The sequence below is a fragment of the Schistocerca piceifrons genome, chromosome 5 (assembly GCF_021461385.2).
Source record: "Schistocerca piceifrons isolate TAMUIC-IGC-003096 chromosome 5, iqSchPice1.1, whole genome shotgun sequence".
Taxonomy (NCBI): Eukaryota; Metazoa; Arthropoda; class Insecta; order Orthoptera; family Acrididae; genus Schistocerca; species Schistocerca piceifrons.
The window spans coordinates 11,579,312-11,597,615 of NC_060142.1; the positions used below are offsets into that span (position 1 = coordinate 11,579,312).

An 18,304-nucleotide genomic window follows, 5' to 3' on the forward strand; every position below is an offset into this window, starting at 1 on the left:
ATTTTAATACCTACTCCAAATATTTCTTTTGTTTCCTTTACTGCTTGCTCAATATACAGATTGAACAACATCGGGGAGAGGCTACAACCCTGTCTTACTCCCTTCCCAACCACTGCTTCCCTTTCATGTCCCTCGACTCTTATAACTGCCATCTGGTTTCTGTACAAATTGTAAATAGCTTTTCGCTCCCTGTATTTTACCCCTGCCACCTTTAGAATTTGAAAGAGAGTATTCCAGTCAACATTGTCAAAAGCTTTCTCTAAGTCTACAAATGCTAGAAACGTAGGTTTGCCTTTCCTTAATCTTTCTTCTAAGATAAGTCTTAAGGTCAGTATTGCCTCACGTGTTCCAGTGTTTCTACGGAATCCAAACTGATCTTCCCCGAGGTCGGCTTCTACTAGTTTTTCCATTCGTCTGTAAAGAATTCGTGTTAGTATTTTGCAGCTGTGACTTATTAAGCTGATAGTTCGGTAATTTTCACATCTGTCAACACCTGCTTTCTTTGGGATTGGAATTATTATATTCTTCTTGAAGTCTGAGGGTATTTCGCCTGTTTCATACATCTTGCTCACCAGATGGTAGAGTTTTGTCAGGACTGGCTCTCCCACGGCCGTCAGTAGTTCCAATGGAATATTGTCTACTCCGGGGGCCTTGTTTCGACTCAGGTCTTTCAGTGCTCTGTCAAACTCTTCACGCAGTATCATATCTCCCATTTCATCTTCATCTACATCCTCTTCCATTTCCATAATATTGTCCTCAAGTACATCGCCCTTGTTTAGACCCTCTATACATCGAGGGATCACCAATTTAGTATTGGAGGGCAGCGTGGAGGGTAAAAATCGTAGAGGGAGACCAAGAGATGAATACACCAAGCAGATTCAGAAGGATGTAGGCTGCAGTAGGTACTGGGAGATGAAGAAGCTTGCACAGGATAGAGTAGCATGGAGAGCTGCATCAAACCAGTCTCAGGACTGAAGACCACGTCAACAACAACAGTTAATAATATTTGCAATGGAGAAGTTTATATTATTATTGTTATTGTTATTATTATAATGTGATTCCTGACGACACCAATTCCATGTAAATATACTCAACGGTGGAATAAAACATTTATATTTGTATTTGAAATCGAGAGGTCGAAATGTGATAGTGCTAGCGCGGTCGACTGGTACGAAACAACATGGCGCTAAAAATGACTGTGAAAGTATTGAGCGCGAACGGTTCAAGTGCTTGCATATTTTCGCCAGAAATAAATATGCTGTGTGTATCATTTCTGACATATTTCGTCTCCCAGAATGCTGGTCTCGTTTGAAATATCTCCGAAAGTTATCCTAAATTTCTACCAAGTAACATCTATTATGACAGCTATTCCCCGCTAAACACAAATGCTGGTACTAAACGTAACATACTGAAAAATAACTATGTTTGTATATATAATTATTTCCTATGATTTGTGTTAAGTGGTCAAGATATGAAAATATAAAGTGATTACAGATGCACCGTACGGAAGCTAGAAACTAATGGTTCGGTTTTTACATAGCGTAATACAATTTGCAGACTACTGGCTTATCGCATTTAATAATATTTTATGAAAGTTGTGATTGCCCTCAGTTATAGATTTAATTCGCGTCATAGGCTACGTTAAACATAAATTCTCTGCAGTTGTGCAAGTTGGTTGGCTCTGTGTACCACTTAATGATCAGCATTTCATACAAATTTCGTATTACTGTCCTTTGTGCCGGTACCAATTAATTGTGGTTAAAGAGTTGTTGTCTAGATTCCAAAAGTGCGCTACTGTTTTTGGGATTTTAATTGCAGACTATTAGACGTTCTTGGGCCATCAAACCGACTTTTCCTTGTATTAATATTTTATCATCGTATTTGAGTTCATTTACATGTTTATTTAGCCCATAGACAACGTACATTGTGTGTATCAATCGAAATTCGTATCAAAATCATTGAAAAGTAGATGTATTTAATAACTAGGATTTAGCAAATTATTATTTGTACATCAATATTCTAGGCCTATACAATTTTAATTACCATTTTTCTTAAAGCAGCCATGCAGTATGTGTATAAATTCTGTGTGGTGTAAGAGTTTTTCACATTTTTATGAACAGGTTTTGTGTTTTATATTAGCGACATCTCCGTTTTGTACATAATATTAATTGTAATTTGTGTTACACTGTGGTATGAGTAAAATCATTTATACTGTAGTAACAGTTTTCTATCAAAGATGTTTTGAAAATATGTTTTTTATCCCTCACAAGTTTGAAAGGAGTTTTCCTAGGTCGTTTGGACATAGGCTACGTATGATGGCTTTTCATAGTGTTGTCTATGGGCTCATATAAGAAGTGACAGTGCCTTGTGTCACGGTGTTTTCAGAACATTTTAATTCTGCCCAGCCGAAAAGTTCACGTCTGTTCATGCTTCATAATATTTAAGTGCTTTAAATGCTGGCGTTAATGATTTTCTCCATTTAAGGCTGGCTGTCATTCCTATTGCTCTCTTTTACATTTTGGGTCTCTGTTAATGTTTGATTGGAAGGTGCCTTCCCATGAAATTGTCGTAAATTAATGTAGAATGAATTAGTTCATGGTATATCGGTGTTATAATATTTGTGTCTAGGTAGCTGAGTTTATGTGGGAGTTGCAGGTCAAAAATTAGTTTTCCACATATAGGCCTATATTCTATGTGCTTATCCAATTTACAGTTGCATTTTTATTGGAATTTTAAGCTCTATGCTCATGCTTACAGAATATAAGTAATAATGAATTAAAAGGGTCAGCCTTTTTGCAAGAACATTTTTTTTTTAATATTCAAACATGTTTCACCTCAGTTGTGACATCCTCATTGTTGTTATTGTTTTTTGTTTTTTATCCCTGAAATACATATATTCAGATTTTATGTAGGTTAGGAAAATGTTACAGCAGTGTTTTGTTCTTTAAGTTACATTTGTATTGTGCCTTGTTTTATATTGTGTGCACCCTGTGGTTGCAAACAAAAGTCAATCACAAATCAAAATTAATATGCCATGAAGTCTGCAACGTGAGGTGTTAGGGCAATGTCTGAACTGAATTTTTGTATTTAAACTATATTTTCTAATAATATAGCGTCATATGCTGCTGTTTTAGGCTTATCGTTGTTGTATATTACTTATCCCAGGCGGCACTTACTTACTTTTTCTCCTGCTAAAAAGTGTATAGTACAAATGTAATTTAAAAAAAAAAAAACAATCAAATTAATGCTGAGGATGTTGCAACTGTGGTGAAACATATTTTAGTATTAAAGAAAGTTGTTTTCTTGCAAAAAGGCCGACCCTCTTAATTCATTATTAATACATGTTCACTGATTATTATGTCATGGAATTTTGTGTACTTGGTGTTGTCTGCTATGCATACATGTATGCAAATGTTACTATCTTTGTTGCATTTATTTAGTCTGAAATTTAATTACAGTTCACTGAAGGAAACACAGAAAGGTGAAAACTGGAGGCTTATCATATTAGCCAGCGTTAAATCTACTTTCATTCTTTGTCAGTTAACTTAGGCATATTCTTGGCGAAAGGAAATGTAACAACACTAATGACTACATCAGGCTGGAGCTACATTCAGATATCTGTTAAGTTAAAATTGTCATAGGTTTCAGATGTGCAGTTTGTTGCTTGGAGTTTTGTCACCACAACCAAGAATTTCAATTGTAGTACACCTCTGGACTTATTGTCTGCTGAGTATAGCACCATTGTGCACATTCCAGTAAAGAGTTGGGGCTGGCACAATTGTGATGTGAACTTTCCCTGTTAATCAAACTGACATGGTTTGTGAGGAGGCAACAGCTAGTAACAATTTTTATAATTTGCATTTTATTCATTATTATATGATCTTCTTTTCCTTCAGTAGGCCCTAATTCCGTTAACAAGTTAATTTTTGCCCCATTGTTTCATAACTGTTCTTGAGCATATCTAAGTGCTTTTCTAGTTTATACTATTTACTGTACTGGTATTTATTTACAAGAAGCCCCATTACTTTTTTTGCAATACTGTGAGTGTGTGGAGGGTGAAACCTAGAGCCAGCACATAGCCTACTCCTTGCGAATAACACCAAGGCGGCCGCCAAACTAAACATCCCCATCGATGGATAGATCATCGTCAACACATGCCCTCACTTTATACAGTGGAGAGGTTTGGTATTTAAACCAGACATTGGCACAAACTTGTGATCAGGAACTTTATGCCACCACCTCTGCTCTCCTTGCCGGCCAACTACTGGCAGTGAAGATTTTTTCCACCGTCAGCATTCAAATTGGCTTACCATCAGGTCAAGTGCCACCGCACAAGCATATGTTAGTGACCTTGGCCACGGAGGCGGGTTCTGTTCTGATATTGCAGTAGCTTTTACTATTAATCACCCAGCTGCCATCCCTGCTCTCCCATATCTCTCTCTCTCTCTCTCTCTCTCTCTCTCTCACTCTCTCTCTCACTCTCACTCACACACACACACACACACACACACACACACACACACACTCATTAATGAATAAAACAGCTTCTGCATTTACTAGTTTAATAGACTCTTAAACAACTGACCTTATAGTTCCAGGAAGGAGAAGACATGAAATAAAGGAACCTTGGGCTAGCAGTTTGCGACCATATGGATAACTCCAAATGGGGTGCTCAAAGGGTAAGTTACTAAGTTGGTTTTAAGTAATGACTGAGCAGCAAATTGGTTTCCTGGAACCTCTCCCAAGCACACTTCCCCAGATTACACGTGCCCTCCTGCAATTTTGGATGCATATTGTATGAAAGCTTTATGGCACCTGGTGTTCACATTTTGCACTTACAGTGAAACTCCTGCCTTGACGACAAAACATTTATTTTATTTCTTCCTCACATGCCTTTTGCAATTGACTGAGAAACAGGACACCCAGTACAAAATATCACATCCCACTTACTCTTACCAAGCATTAGGTAAGAGTAAGTTGGACACATTAGTTTTTATTGCCAGTGTTCTGTTCATTCGACAGTGGTAAAAAGCTGAAACGTGCAAGGAAGAAATAAAATGAATATTTTGTAGTCGAGACAAGAATTTCATGGTATGTGCCTCTTGGTGCATTTATACCAACATGGTTCTCCCTCCCCACCTCGCCCCCACTCGAAGCAGTTAATAATGCTGATTTCATAACTTTTTCCATTGCATAATGATTGTTTTTTGTTCATTTATATGTCACTGCATGTTGTTTTTCCTTCTTGTTGATTTGCGTACCAGTCTTTCAGCCAAAGAGAAAATACTTGTATTGAGTGGGAATACTAGAAGCTAATTAATTAAATTCTTTTCAGATAATTTGTTACAAAAATAAATTGCATGTCACTAATTACATATCATGCTGTACACCATTTAAGTTATATGCCACACAAGATGTGGAATGTGTCAGTTTGCTGATTGTTAAACAGAATTTATGTAAATGTGGCAACAGACTGAGTATTTACATGCTTTTTAATGACATATATTCAGCTGATTTGATGTTGCACAAAACAGTTCCCTCTCCTCTGCAAACTTCCTTGTCTCAGAGTAACATTTGCAGCCAATGTTATGAAGTATTTGTTGTGTGTATTACTGTCTCTGTCTTACCTGAAAATTTTGGGGGTCTGAAGACTATGTGCGATCGTATTCTTTGAAGTATGGTGACTTATGTTATGTGGATGGTATTTGGGAAATTTTGGTTTTTGTATTTCATTTGTGAATGTCAGACATTGTGCGCCCCCCCCCTCCCCCCCCCCCCCCCCCCCAAAAAAAAAAAAAAAAAAAAAAAAAGGTTAGTGAGATTCTGGTAGTGGATCCCATCTGAAATTTTGACTCTGGTACCAGACTTACCTGTAGTGTATCCCAAGATCTAGGTTAGGGTGGCAGGCAATAATTTGCTTGTGAGTTGGCAAGGCCAATGAATATGAGTGTGAAATAACAGTTTGGTAACAGGTTGAGCTGTAGCTTAACCTGGGCTGTAGCTTAACGTGGTATTTATATTTGCACCATATTACATACACTTTATCATATGTAATGCACTTTTTATTATAAAAACTAAAACTGCAGGATGAAGTGAGAAAATCTATACTACATATGGGACAAGTATCCAATGATAATTTACATGGTGCATATTATGAACATATAATAATAACTTTTATTTGTCCATAACAACTTTAAAGTCTTTGACAGCTTTTGTATCATATCATACACATAATATACTATTATTTATACATTTACCACCCTTAAAAATATTTGAGTGAGTGTAAACAATAATGATGACCCCATCTGTTTTGTGTATTGCAGTTATGAATGTCGATATTCGGTATGCTTATTTCATCAGCCTGTGTTACAAACATAACAATGTTCAAGACATACAAGGAATACACAATCAGTAAATTATAATTGTTGAAGTACTGTGGAACCTCACTTAACATGCACCTCCCATAACATGCAATTAGTATAACAAGCAAAACAAATTGTAAACAACTGACTCACTTAACGAGCGCAGTACTCTTTGGCAGGTTCGTGCTTGCCTACCATGGGGTCCAGTCTTTGCAGTATATTTTTCCTTCCATATGCATGTCTATTCTCTTGGTGTTCCTTTCCCCTACCTTGGGGAACGTGTCTGGCCTATTTTTGGAAATGTATTCTGAATTTTTGGTTGTCAATATCAAAATACTGTCCACTGTTTTTCATTCCTTTTTTCTTTCTTCATTCACCTTCCCCTATCCTTCCTCTGCTTCGGTGTTTGAGGTTCCTCTTTTTCTTCTGCTTCCCTGTGAGCTCCTGAAGGCTGGCACACGGTTCTGATGCATAGCAGGTGACTGTGTAACATGTATAATTTCCAGCCTCGAGTCAAGAGGTAGGGTTTGCACGTACTCCCTGGTACAGGCCAGGTTCAGGGAGGGGTGATTGCCTGAGCTGCTACCTTCCCAAATTGCCGATTGGTCCATCAGTCAGGTGTTCAGGAGGTGTGACCTGATGTGTGAACAGTCACCTAAGGTGGGTGCACCCCCTTCTAATGGGGCCTCCAGTTGTAAGGAGTGTGCCATGGCAATCGTGGGGGATTTTCTCGCATTGAGCCAATCATCTTCACGGTCAACGTCTACGAAATGTAAACAGAATGAGGCTGAGAATTCAAACACTCTCCCAGCTGGACCGTGGTTCCTTGTGGTTTCACATACAGAAGATGGTCAGTCTTTCACTACGGTGAATTTGTTCATTGTTTGGAAAGGTGTCAGTAAAGGTGTTGATGCAATTGTGCGAAATCCTGCTCTCGTTTATGCAGTGGCATTTTGCTTTTTGACACTTCTTCTTATTCTCAAGCACAACTGTTTGCAGCTTTGCTCCTCCATGGCTATGCTGTTCGTGTCGAGGTCTATCGAATGCTGAATTCTTCCCATGGTGTTATTTACACTAGGCTGCTCAATGGTCTGACCGAGGCAGAACTCCAAATGCACCTCTCTGATTAGGGTGTCATTGCTGTCCATCAGGTAATGAAAAAAGTAGATGCCTCCTTAGTGCCCACACGCAATCTCTTTCTCACTTTTGATAGAGTGGTTCTTCCGTCAAAGATCAAAGCAGGTTATGATGTTATCACCTTCAGACCGTATGTTGTGAACCTGATGCGCTGCTACCTGTGTCATTGTTAGAACCGCTATCGAGAGTCCTGTCGACAGGCAGCCAAATGTGTAACCTGTGGTAGGGATGCTCACAACAGCGTTTGTCTCCCTCCTCCTCCCTGCTGTATCAACTGCAATGGCGACCATGTTGCCTCTTCCCGCGATTGTCCCTTGTATCTTGGTGAACAGGCTTTCCAGGAGATCCAAGTGAAGGAAAAAGTGCCTTACCCAGTTGCTCGCAAGTTGTTGGCCAGTCAGAAACCCTGCATTCTACTATTTGGCATCTACAGTACTGTTCTTGATATGTCTTGGTCCATGAAGGACATGCCCACACAGACATGTGACCTCAAATTCAACACCATGATTGTAAAATCACCCAGTGTCATGGTAGCTGTCTCCTCCACCAGCATGCAACTCCAACTTTCGCCTCACAGGGCAAAGTCACCAGCTACACAACCGGCGGCCGGAAAGAACAGAAGGAAAACTCCCATGAAAACTTCCTACATCCCTCCAGCCAACCAACATCTGAGTTTTCCTCTGCCAACTGGAAAGGCTCCAAGAAGACCAACAAAGGCAACCGGTCTTCTCCTACGACGAGTTGAAGGGCCTCTCCAATGGTGTCGTCACGTGTTACCCTCACCCGTCCGACCACCGTGTCGCCAGTGCGCACCACCTACAATTTCTCTGCACTGGACTCCACAGGCCAACAGAAGAATGCTGACACTTCTATAGACCTCGTGGAGCAGCATCCTCCTCCTTCTGTTCCCTGCAGCAGTGAGTCTTTGAAGGCTGGCACTCTGCAGCTACCAAAATGATGCCCTCTCATTTTTTTTCTCATCATGACTCTCCTCTAATGGAACGTTCATGGTCTTTGATCCAGCAAAGAGGATTTACTGCTGCTCTTAGAATCACAGTGTTGACTTGTTCTCTGCCTTCAGGAACAAAAATTGCATCCTCATGACTGCTATGAGATCTCGCATTTCTTCCTGGTCTGCTTTGCTCTTCCCCCTGAGGACGGCGTTCTATCTCGTGGGGAGTAATGCTTCTCATATTGGATGATGTTCATAGTCAACCCATTTCCCTGACACCCGCCATCAAGCTGTTGTAGTTCGCCTTTTCCTCCCTCATTTGACCTTTTCCCTTTGTACCATTTCCATCCCTCCGTTATTTGATGTCACCAGGGCAGAGTTCCTCCAGCTTTTTGGGCAGCTACCTCACGCCTTTCTGCAGCTCAATGACTGTAATGTGCACCATCGCTTTCAGGTTTCTTCCAGAACTTGTCTGAGAGGTGCCCCGTTAGCTGACCTCTCAATCAATGTAACCTCTTCTGTCTTAACTCAGGAGCACTCACGTTCCTTTCAGACATCACACATACCTATTCCCATTTGGACCTATCCTGCACTGCCCGGCTTGCCCATCATCTCGAATGGTTCATTCTCTCAGACACATAATCGAGTCCCCCCAGGGGATCCACAACTCTTTTGTGGATACGTGCGTAGCGAGCACGGGGCCCCGAGCTAATGTGGCCTTCCTTCCTTTCCGGGCTGCATACCTTCCCTTTCCGCATCCTTCCCCATCCCCTGTCTTCACCCCCCCCCCCCTCACCTCTGGTTCTTTCCTTCACTTTCTCCCCCTCTGGGAGTATGGTTTGCGCCTACGTCCGGAGACGGACGCTTGTAAATGTGCCACATTCTTCTTCTTCCTTGCTTGTATGTCTTCTTCCTTCCTTTGTCCTTCTCTTTTCCTTACCTCTTCTCTTTACCCTTTTCTCCGCTGCGGCGTTTGAGACCCCCTCTTCTTTCCTTTCCCTTTCTCTTTCTTCCTCCCTGTGCGTGTCTGAAGGCCGACCCACGCACTTCCATGCGTAGCCGGTGACGGGGTAACGCGTAATTCCCCGCCCCGGGTAGACAGGTAGGACACGTACGTACCCCCTGGTACAGGCCAGGCCCAGGGAGGGGTGATTACCCGAGCTGATACCTTCCGAAAGTGCCGATTGGTCCCTCCGTCCGTTTGTCGGGAGGTGTGACCTGAGGTGTGAACAATCACCTAAGGCGGGTGTGCCCTCGGTGAGGGCCCCCACAAGGGAGGAGCGCGCCATCGGAGACGCCGGTAATCATGGGGGATTCTTCCGCAATGGTTTCCTCACCTTCCACTATGTCTGCTCACAAACGTAAGTTCACTGAGTCTCAGCCACAGACGGTTCTTCCATCGTTGCCACAGTTCCTTGTTGTTTCTCGGTCTGACGAAGGTCACGACTTTTCCACGGTCAACCCTTTCATTATTCAGAAAGGTGTCGACGCAATTGCGGGTCCTGTAAAGTCTTGTTCCAGATTACGGAATGGTACCCTGTTGTTAGAAACACACAGTGCCCTCCAGGCTCAAAAATTGTTGCGTACTTCTCTGCTCCACACCTTCCCTGTCCGGGTGGAACCGCACCGTACCTTAAATTCCTCGCGTGGAGTCGTTTATACACGCTCCCTCGATGGATTGTCTGACGAAGAAATTCAGCACTACCTGTCTGACCAGGGCGTCACCGCTGTTCATCGGGTTATGAAAAGGGTTGACTCGAACATCATTCCAACCCGCACTGTCTTCTTGACATTTGACAAAGTTCAACTCCCATCAAAAATCAAAGCAGGCTATGAGATAATTTCCGTTCGCCCTTATGTCCCAAACCCTACGCGTTGCTATCGATGTCAGCGGTTCAATCACACCAGCCAGTCCTGTTCCAATCCAGCCAAATGTGTTACGTGTGGCAAGGATGCCCATGAGGGTGCTTGTCCACCTCCATCCCCTCACTGCATCAACTGTATGGGTGACCACGCTGCTTCCTCTCGAGATTGCCCCATTTTTAAGGATGAAAAGCTCATCCAGGAAATAAGAGTGAAGGAAAAGGTGTCGACCTTTGCTGCTCGAAAGTTACTCGCCAGTCGACAGCCCACAGTGCCTCAGAAAGGAAAATACAGCACTGTCCTTGCTTCTCCTCGGCCAACAAAGGAGGCGGCCACGCAGACTTGCGACCTCACATTTAGTACCACGGTCGTCAGATCGGCCAGCGCAAAGATCGCCCGTTCAACCTCACCACTTTCGCCTGCCCACTCTATGGCTCACCCTTCGTCGGGTTCTGCTAAATCTCGAGCCCAAAAGTCAGACGCCAAGTCTTCGAAAAAAGAGCATTCTCGTGAAGAGTTTTTACGTACTGCAACTTCACAACCATCGGTTCCTTCTTCATCTAAACATCATACCTCCAAGAAGGCTACGAAGAAACACAGTTCCTCTCCTTCTCCGCCAAGGCGTGTCCCAACTACAGCACCACCTGGCGGAAATCGCCCTCGGCCATCTTCCGTGTCGCCGAGGCGCACTGCTGGTGGCCGGTCAACTGGCCGATCGTTGGTGGCAGGAGCTGCTCCTGACCAACCTATGGATCAGGATCTTCTGCCTTCGACTGAATGCCATTCCATGCTGTCGGTCGCAAGCTCTGAGCAGTCGTTGAGTTGACAGCGCCCTTGGTCACGTTTCTCCATTTTCTGTTGACCCTATGTCCATTATCCACTGGAATATCCGCGGCATTCGCGCCAATCGGGATGAATTGTCGATCCTCTTACGATCCTACTCGCCGGTCATATTCTGTCTTCAGGAAACAAAGCTGCGTCCCCATGACCGCTTTGTTCTCCCTCATTTTCAGTCCGTCCGATATGACCTCCCCTCTGTTGAAGGCACTCCAGCCCATGGAGGACTCATGATTCTGCTCCATGATACTCTCCATTATCACCCAATCCCCTTAAACAGTTCCTTCCAAGCTGTCGCCGTCCGTCTTTCCCTTTCTGGATACACGTTCTCTCTATGTACGGTATACATTCCATCGTCTACACCACTGGCACGAGCTGATCTCCTTCATCTTCTTGATCAGCTTCCACCCCCCTATTTGCTGGTTGGGGACTTCAATGCCCACCACCCGCTTTGGGGATCTCCACATCCTTGTCCACGTGGCTCACTATTGCTAGACGTCTTCCACCAAGCGGATCTAGTCTGCCTCAACACTGGGGTCCCCACATTTTTGTCTGCCTCCACGGCAAATTTATCTCATTTGGACCTTGCGGTCGGTACTGTTCCGCTAGCCCGGCGCTTCGAATGGTTCGCCCTTGATGATACACACTCGAGTGACCACTTTCCATGTGTCCTTCGACTGCAGCCTCAACTGCCATATATGCGCTCGCGACGCTGGAAGTTTGCCCAAGCCGATTGGACACTTTTTTCGTCTCTAGCGACATTCGATGACCGTCGCTTTCCCAGCGTCGACGATGAGGTCACACATTTTACCGACGTTATTCTCACAGCTGCGGAACGTTCAATACCACGCACCTCCGAATTGCCCCGGCGCCCCCCAGTTCCTTGGTGGAACGAGGCATGCCGTGACGCAATACGTGAGCGGCGACGTGCTCTTCGCATTTTCCGTCACCATCCAACTTTGGCCAACTGTATCCGATACAAGCAGCTCCGTGCGCGATGCCGTCGCGTCATCCGCGATAGCAAGAAGGCAAGCTGGCAATTCTTTATTAGCTCATTTAACACCTTCACTCCCTCCTCGGAAGTTTGGAGTCGGCTTCGACGGTTCTCAGGCGCGCTTAGGTTCTCCCCGGTCTCTGGGCTCACTGTCGCGCATGATACCTTAGTGGACCCCGTCGCAATTTCTAACTCATTGGGTCAGCACTTTTCTGAGATTTCGAGCTCTTCAAATTACCCGCCAGCGTTTCTCCCGAAGAAACGTGCAGCGGAAGTGCGACATCTCGCTTTCTCCTCTCAAAATCGCGAAAGCTACAATACTGTTTTCTCCATGCGCGAACTCCAACATGCACTCTCTTCTTCTCGCTCCTCCGCCCCAGGACCGGATGGTATCCATGTCCAAATGTTGCTGCATTTATCAAACCATAGCCTGCGCTACCTCCTTCGCCTTTATAATCGCATTTGGACTGACAGTACCTTTCCCAGGCGATGGCGGGAAGCTATTGTCGTTCCCGTTCCGAAACCTGGAAAGGACAAACATCTCCCCTCTAGCTATCGCCCCATTTCTCTCACGAGTAGTGTCTGTAAGGTTTTGGAGCGTATGGTGAATTACCGTTTAGCTTGGTGGCTGGAATCCCGCAGTCTTTTAACACCAGCCCAATGCGGATTCCGACAACATCGTTCTACCGTTGACCATCTTGTTGCTCTCTCCACTTATATCATGAACAATTTCCTCCGGAAACGCCAAACGGTAGCAATATTTTTTGATCTGGAGAGAGCATACGATACCTGTTGGAGGACAGGCATCCTCCGCACACTGTTCTCTTGGGGCTTTCGAGGCCGGCTGCCCCTTTTTCTTCGCGAATTTATGGCAGAGCGCACATTTAGGGTGCGGGTGAACACTACTCTATCCCGTACTTTCTCCCAAGAAAACGGGGTACCCCAGGGCTCCGTGCTGAGTGTTGTACTGTTTGCCATTGCCATTAATCCAATTATGGATTGTCTCCTTCCTGATGTCTCGGGCTCCCTCTTTGTGGACGATTTTGCGATCTACTACAGCTCTCAACGGACCAGCCTTCTTGAAAGACGTCTTCAAGGATGTCTCGATCGCCTCCACTCGTGGAGCATCGATACCGGCTTCCGTTTCTCACCCAGTAAGACCGTTTGTGTTAATTTTTGGCGACGTAAGGAGTTTCTTCCGCCCTCGTTACATCTAGGTCCTGTCAACCTTCCGTTTTCCGACGTCGCTAAATTCTTGGGTCTTATGTTTGACAGAAAACTGTGCTGGTCCTCCCACGTTTCCTATCTTTCGGCTCGCTGTCTGCGTTCCCTTAACACCCTCCGTGTCCTGAATGGCACCTCTTGGGGAGCGGACCGAGTGGTCCTCCTCCGCCTCTATCGCGCCTTAGTGCGCTCGAAATTGGATTATGGAAGCATAGTCTACTCCTCTGCTCGGCCGTCTATTCTTCGGCGTCTCGACTCTATCCACCACCGTGGATTACGTTTAGTGTCTGGAGCTTTTTACACCAGCCCTGTGGAAAGCCTTTATGCTGAGACTGCTGAACCTCCGCTATCCAATCGGCGGGCAGCCCTTCTGAGTCGTTATGCTAGCCATTTGTCTTCCATGCCTGCTAATCCAGCCCATGACCTTTTTTTCGACGCCTCCCTTGATGTCGGGTATGCAGGCCGCTCCTCCTCCCTACTACCCCCGGGAGTCCGCTTCCGTCAACTGCTCCATTCCCTTTCCTTCCGCTTTCCTAAAACCTTCTTGACAACTTGGGGTACAGCACCGCCTTGGCTCCGTCCCCGGATCGACTTGCTCAGAGGCCTATGTCAATTTCCCAAGGATGGTACCCCTACACTTGTTTACCGTCGGGCATTTGCTGCTCTATGTGCACAAATGACGGAAGCCACATTTATTTACACCGATGGCTCGAAAACATCGTTAGGTGTAGGGGGTGCCTATATTGTTGGCGACACCCCAAATCACTTTCGGCTTCCCGACCAGTGTTCGGTTTATACTGCGGAACTTTACGCTATCCTCCAGGCTGTCCACTACATCCGCCGCCATCAGCGGATACAGTACGTAATCTGCTCAGATTCTCTCAGCTCTCTCTTAAGTCTCCAAGCTCTTTACCCTGTGCACCCTCTGGTCCACCGGATTCAGGACTGTCTGCACTTGCTCCACCTGGGGGGCGTCTCAGTGGCGTTCCTCTGGCTCCCAGGACACGCTGGTATCTGTGGAAATGAGGCGGCCGATATAGCGGCCAAGGCTGCAGTCTCTCTTCCTCGGCCAGCTATTCAGTCTCTTCCGTTTACCGACCTACGGAGCGGTTTATGTCGCCAAGTTGCTCATTTATGGCATGCGCATTGGTCAACACTTCCCCATAATAAATTGCGGGAAGTGAAAGCCCTTCCTTGCGCATGGACCTCTTCCTCCCGATCGCGTCGTCGGGAGGAGGTAATTTTAGCTACACTCCGGATAGGGCACTGTCTTTTTAGTCATCGACATCTTTTAAGCGGTGATCCTCCCCCACTCTGTCCCCACTGCTCTCAGCCGTGGACGGTCAGACACCTTTTAATTGACTGCCCCTATTTTAATCCGTTACGCTCCCATCTACAGCTATCGCCCGATCTCTCGTCGATTTTAGCAGATGACACGCGCTCAGCTGACCGCGTTCTACAGTTTATTAGTGACAGTGAAATGACGTCAGTCATTTGAAGCCTTTTTTTTGGGGGACAACCAACCCCTTTCTATCGTGGATTTTTAAGCATTCCTTCTGCCTTTAGTTTCTCAAATTTTATGACTTTGTTCCCATTGCTGCTGATTTTAACTTTCGTTTTTTTCCTGTTTTCTACGTCACGGGCTGGGCGCTAATGACCATAGAAGTTTTGCGCCCTAAAACCACAAACAAAAAAAAAAAAAAAAAAAAAAAAAAAAAAAAAAACACATAATCGAGTGACCATTTCCCGTATGCTGTCCGTTTGCTGACACCCAAATAGCAGCTTATTGAGGTCTCCAGTCAGCAGGCTTAGTCCTCCCTGGTGACCTTCGATGAACATTTCCCCAGTTGTTATGACCAGGTAGAATATCTTACAAATGTTGTCCTTACCACCTCAGAACATTCCATTTCTTGCATTTCCTCTTTACCATGCCATGTCCTCTGTCCTCAGTAGGCTGAGGAATGCCGTGATGCAATTCGTGCGTAGAGACGTACTCTCCGTGTTATTAACTATCATCATACGATGGCAAACTGCATTAATTATTAACAGTTGATTGCAAAGTGTGCGGCATTTTTCAGGATAGCGAAAAAGCTAGCTGGATTTCATTCACTAGTTCATTTAACAGTTCCACTCTCTCTTCTGTCGTTGGGGCATCCTCCGACGGCTCTCTGGGACCAAGATCCATTGCCCAATTTGCGGTCTGACATTAGCAGACGATGGCATCGTGGACCCTATTGCTATCTCCAACATCTTGGGCCGCCATTTTGTGGATATTTCATGCTCTTCCCACTATCACCCTGCCTTCCTCCATCGGAAACGAGCGGGAAGAGGCTCGGGCGATACCCTTCATTTTTCAGAATCATGAGTGCTACAATGTCGCCTTTACTATGAGGGAGCTAGATCATGCTCTCACTTTATCCTGATCCTCCACCCCAGGGCCAGGTGATGTTCACATTCAGATGTTGCAGCATCTTTCTCTTGCAGCCAGGCCTTTTCTGCTTGATGCATACAACCGCATCAAAGCAGAGGCACATTTCAGAGATGCTGGTCTAAAGCCACTATCATACCCATACATACGCCTGGTAAGGACAAACACGTTCCTTCCAGTTACTGCTCCATTTCTGAAACCAGCTGTGTTTGCAAGATGATGGAATGTGTGATTCATGCCCGGCTGGTATGGTGGCTCGAGTCGATGCAATTTACTAGCCCCTGCACAGTGTGTATTTTGAATGTGGCGTTCTGCAGTTGACTGTCTCGCCACTTTGTCCACCCATATCATGAATGGTTTTCTGCAGAAATCCCAGACTGTGTCAGTGTTTCTCGATTTGCATAAAACCTATGACACCTGCTGGAGGACTGGCATCCTCCGTACACTCTACAAGTGGGGCTTCAGAGGCTGCGTGCCTTGTTTCTTTCAGGGGTTTTTAAAAAGACAAAGTTTTTCAGGTACATTTGTGTTCTGCCTTGTCGGACACCTTTATTCAGGAAAACGGTGCAAATCAGTTTTCCTCTTCACTATTGCCATTAATTGTATAATGGCCTGTCTTCCGCTGGGCATCACTGGATCCCTTTTCGTTCACAATTTTGCCATCTATTAAAGTTCTCCACGGACTTGCCTCATAGAGCAACATCTTCAGCGATGTCTCGATCATCTTTATTCATGGAGGATCGACAATGGCTTTCTTTCTTCCACTGACAAAACCATTTATATGAATTTCTGGGGCCACAGTTGGTTTCTTCCACCATCACATCTTAGGCCTGTTGTTCTTCTGTTTATTAAAACTATGAGATTCCTGGGGCTCATGCTTCAGAGGAAACTGTTTTAATCCTCCCAAGTGTCTTCCCTGGCAGCCCACTGTATGTGGTCCCTCAATGTCCTACGTGTCCTCAATGGTACTTCCTGGAGAGCAGATCGAACCACCCTCCTCCGTTTGTACCGGTCCTTTCTCTGCTTGAAACTAGACTATAGGTGTTTAGTTTACCCATCTGCACATCAGTCTCTCTTACCCCGTCTCAATACTATACTCACTCGTGGCATCCGTTTGGCCACTGCCACCTTTCACACCAGCCCGGTTGAGTCTGTATGCAGAACGTGCCGAACCACCACTGTCGTATCTCCGTGACTCTCTCCTCAGCAGATACGCGTGCCATTTGTCTGCAATGCGTGGCCACCCATCCTATGCCTCCTCCTTCGACACCCCTTTGGTCGCCAGTGTGGGGTGTGTCCCTCTTCTCTGCTACCTCCCGGAGTTTGCTTTTGGCTCTTGCTCTGGCAACTTAACTTCACTCCACCTGCAACTTTCCCATTGAGTGTGAACCCTTCACCACCTTGGATTCATTCACCTTGGCTTTTGTTCTCTTCCCGAGGACACTACTTCAGCCTTGCTCTATTGCCTTCAATTACTTGACCTTCGCATGGAATTTCATGATAGTACCTTTGTGTACACTGATGGCTCTCGGATTGACTGTGGTATCGGGTGTGCCTTCATCATTCGTACAGACATTTTTTGGTATCAGCTTCCTGAACACTGCTCAGTATTTACAGCAGAGCTCTTTGCCCTTTATCAGGCCACGCTGTACATCCGTCAACACAGGCTTTTTAATTGCCTCATCTGCTCATACACTCTTAGTGCCATTCAGAGCCTCTGTGTGCTGTACAGCATCCATCCCTTAGTGCAACGGGTCCGTGAAAGCTGTCATTTGTTCACACTTGATGGGGCCACTGTGATGTGTATGTGGGATCCTGGCCACTCCCGTCTGACAGGAAACGAGGCCACTTACGCTGCTGCCAAGACTGCATTCCTCGTACATCAGCCTGCTAGTTCTTACATTCACTCCAAGATTTCTGTGTTGCCATATGCAGCAGGTGGTGTCACTTTGTCATCACCACAGGACCTTCCTTCATGGGAACAAGCTCTGGGTTACCAAGCCTCTCCCAGTGGCTTGGATGACATCTTGGCCCCCTCACTGCCAGGAAGTCATTTTAACTAGGTTGCGTATTGGCCACTCTTTTTAGACATCACCATTTGTTAAGTGGTACTGCCCCACCACTTTGTGCACATTGTGCTCAACTTTCCTGACAGAATGCCCTTTTCTCAACTACTTACATTCTCGTTTGTGTTTGCCATCTGAGTCAACAACCATTTTAACGAATGATGCACGGTCTTTCAACTGCATTTTACTTTTCATACGTCGTAGCAGTATGGCAAACGCAATTTAATTTTTGATTCTGGACCTCTGTCTCTCTGTTTATATTTTGTAGACGTTTCTCCACATCCATGTTTTCAGCTCTCTTCTCTTCCATCTATTGGGATTGACGTATAGTCATTTTTAACTGCTCTCTTTGCCTTCATGTTCTTCAGTGTTTAGATGGGCGTGTATAACCCTAGTTGTTTTTGCACCCTAAAACAAAGCGAAACAAATAAACAAACAGAT

The 18,304-nt window shown here is 45.1% G+C and overlaps 1 protein-coding gene across 1 annotated transcript in view; it reads left to right on the forward strand.

The window, feature by feature from the left end:
• Positions 1 to 1,194: 1,194 nt before the first annotated feature.
• Positions 1,195 to 18,304, forward strand: part of LOC124798078 — a 362,131-nt gene continuing 345,021 nt past the window's right edge. The window contains exons 1-2 of the mRNA XM_047261317.1: positions 1,195 to 1,391; positions 4,593 to 4,679. Coding sequence (XP_047117273.1) covers positions 4,650 to 4,679 — 30 coding nt within the window. The 5' untranslated portion in view covers positions 1,195 to 1,391; positions 4,593 to 4,649. The remainder of the gene's footprint in view (positions 1,392 to 4,592; positions 4,680 to 18,304) is intronic.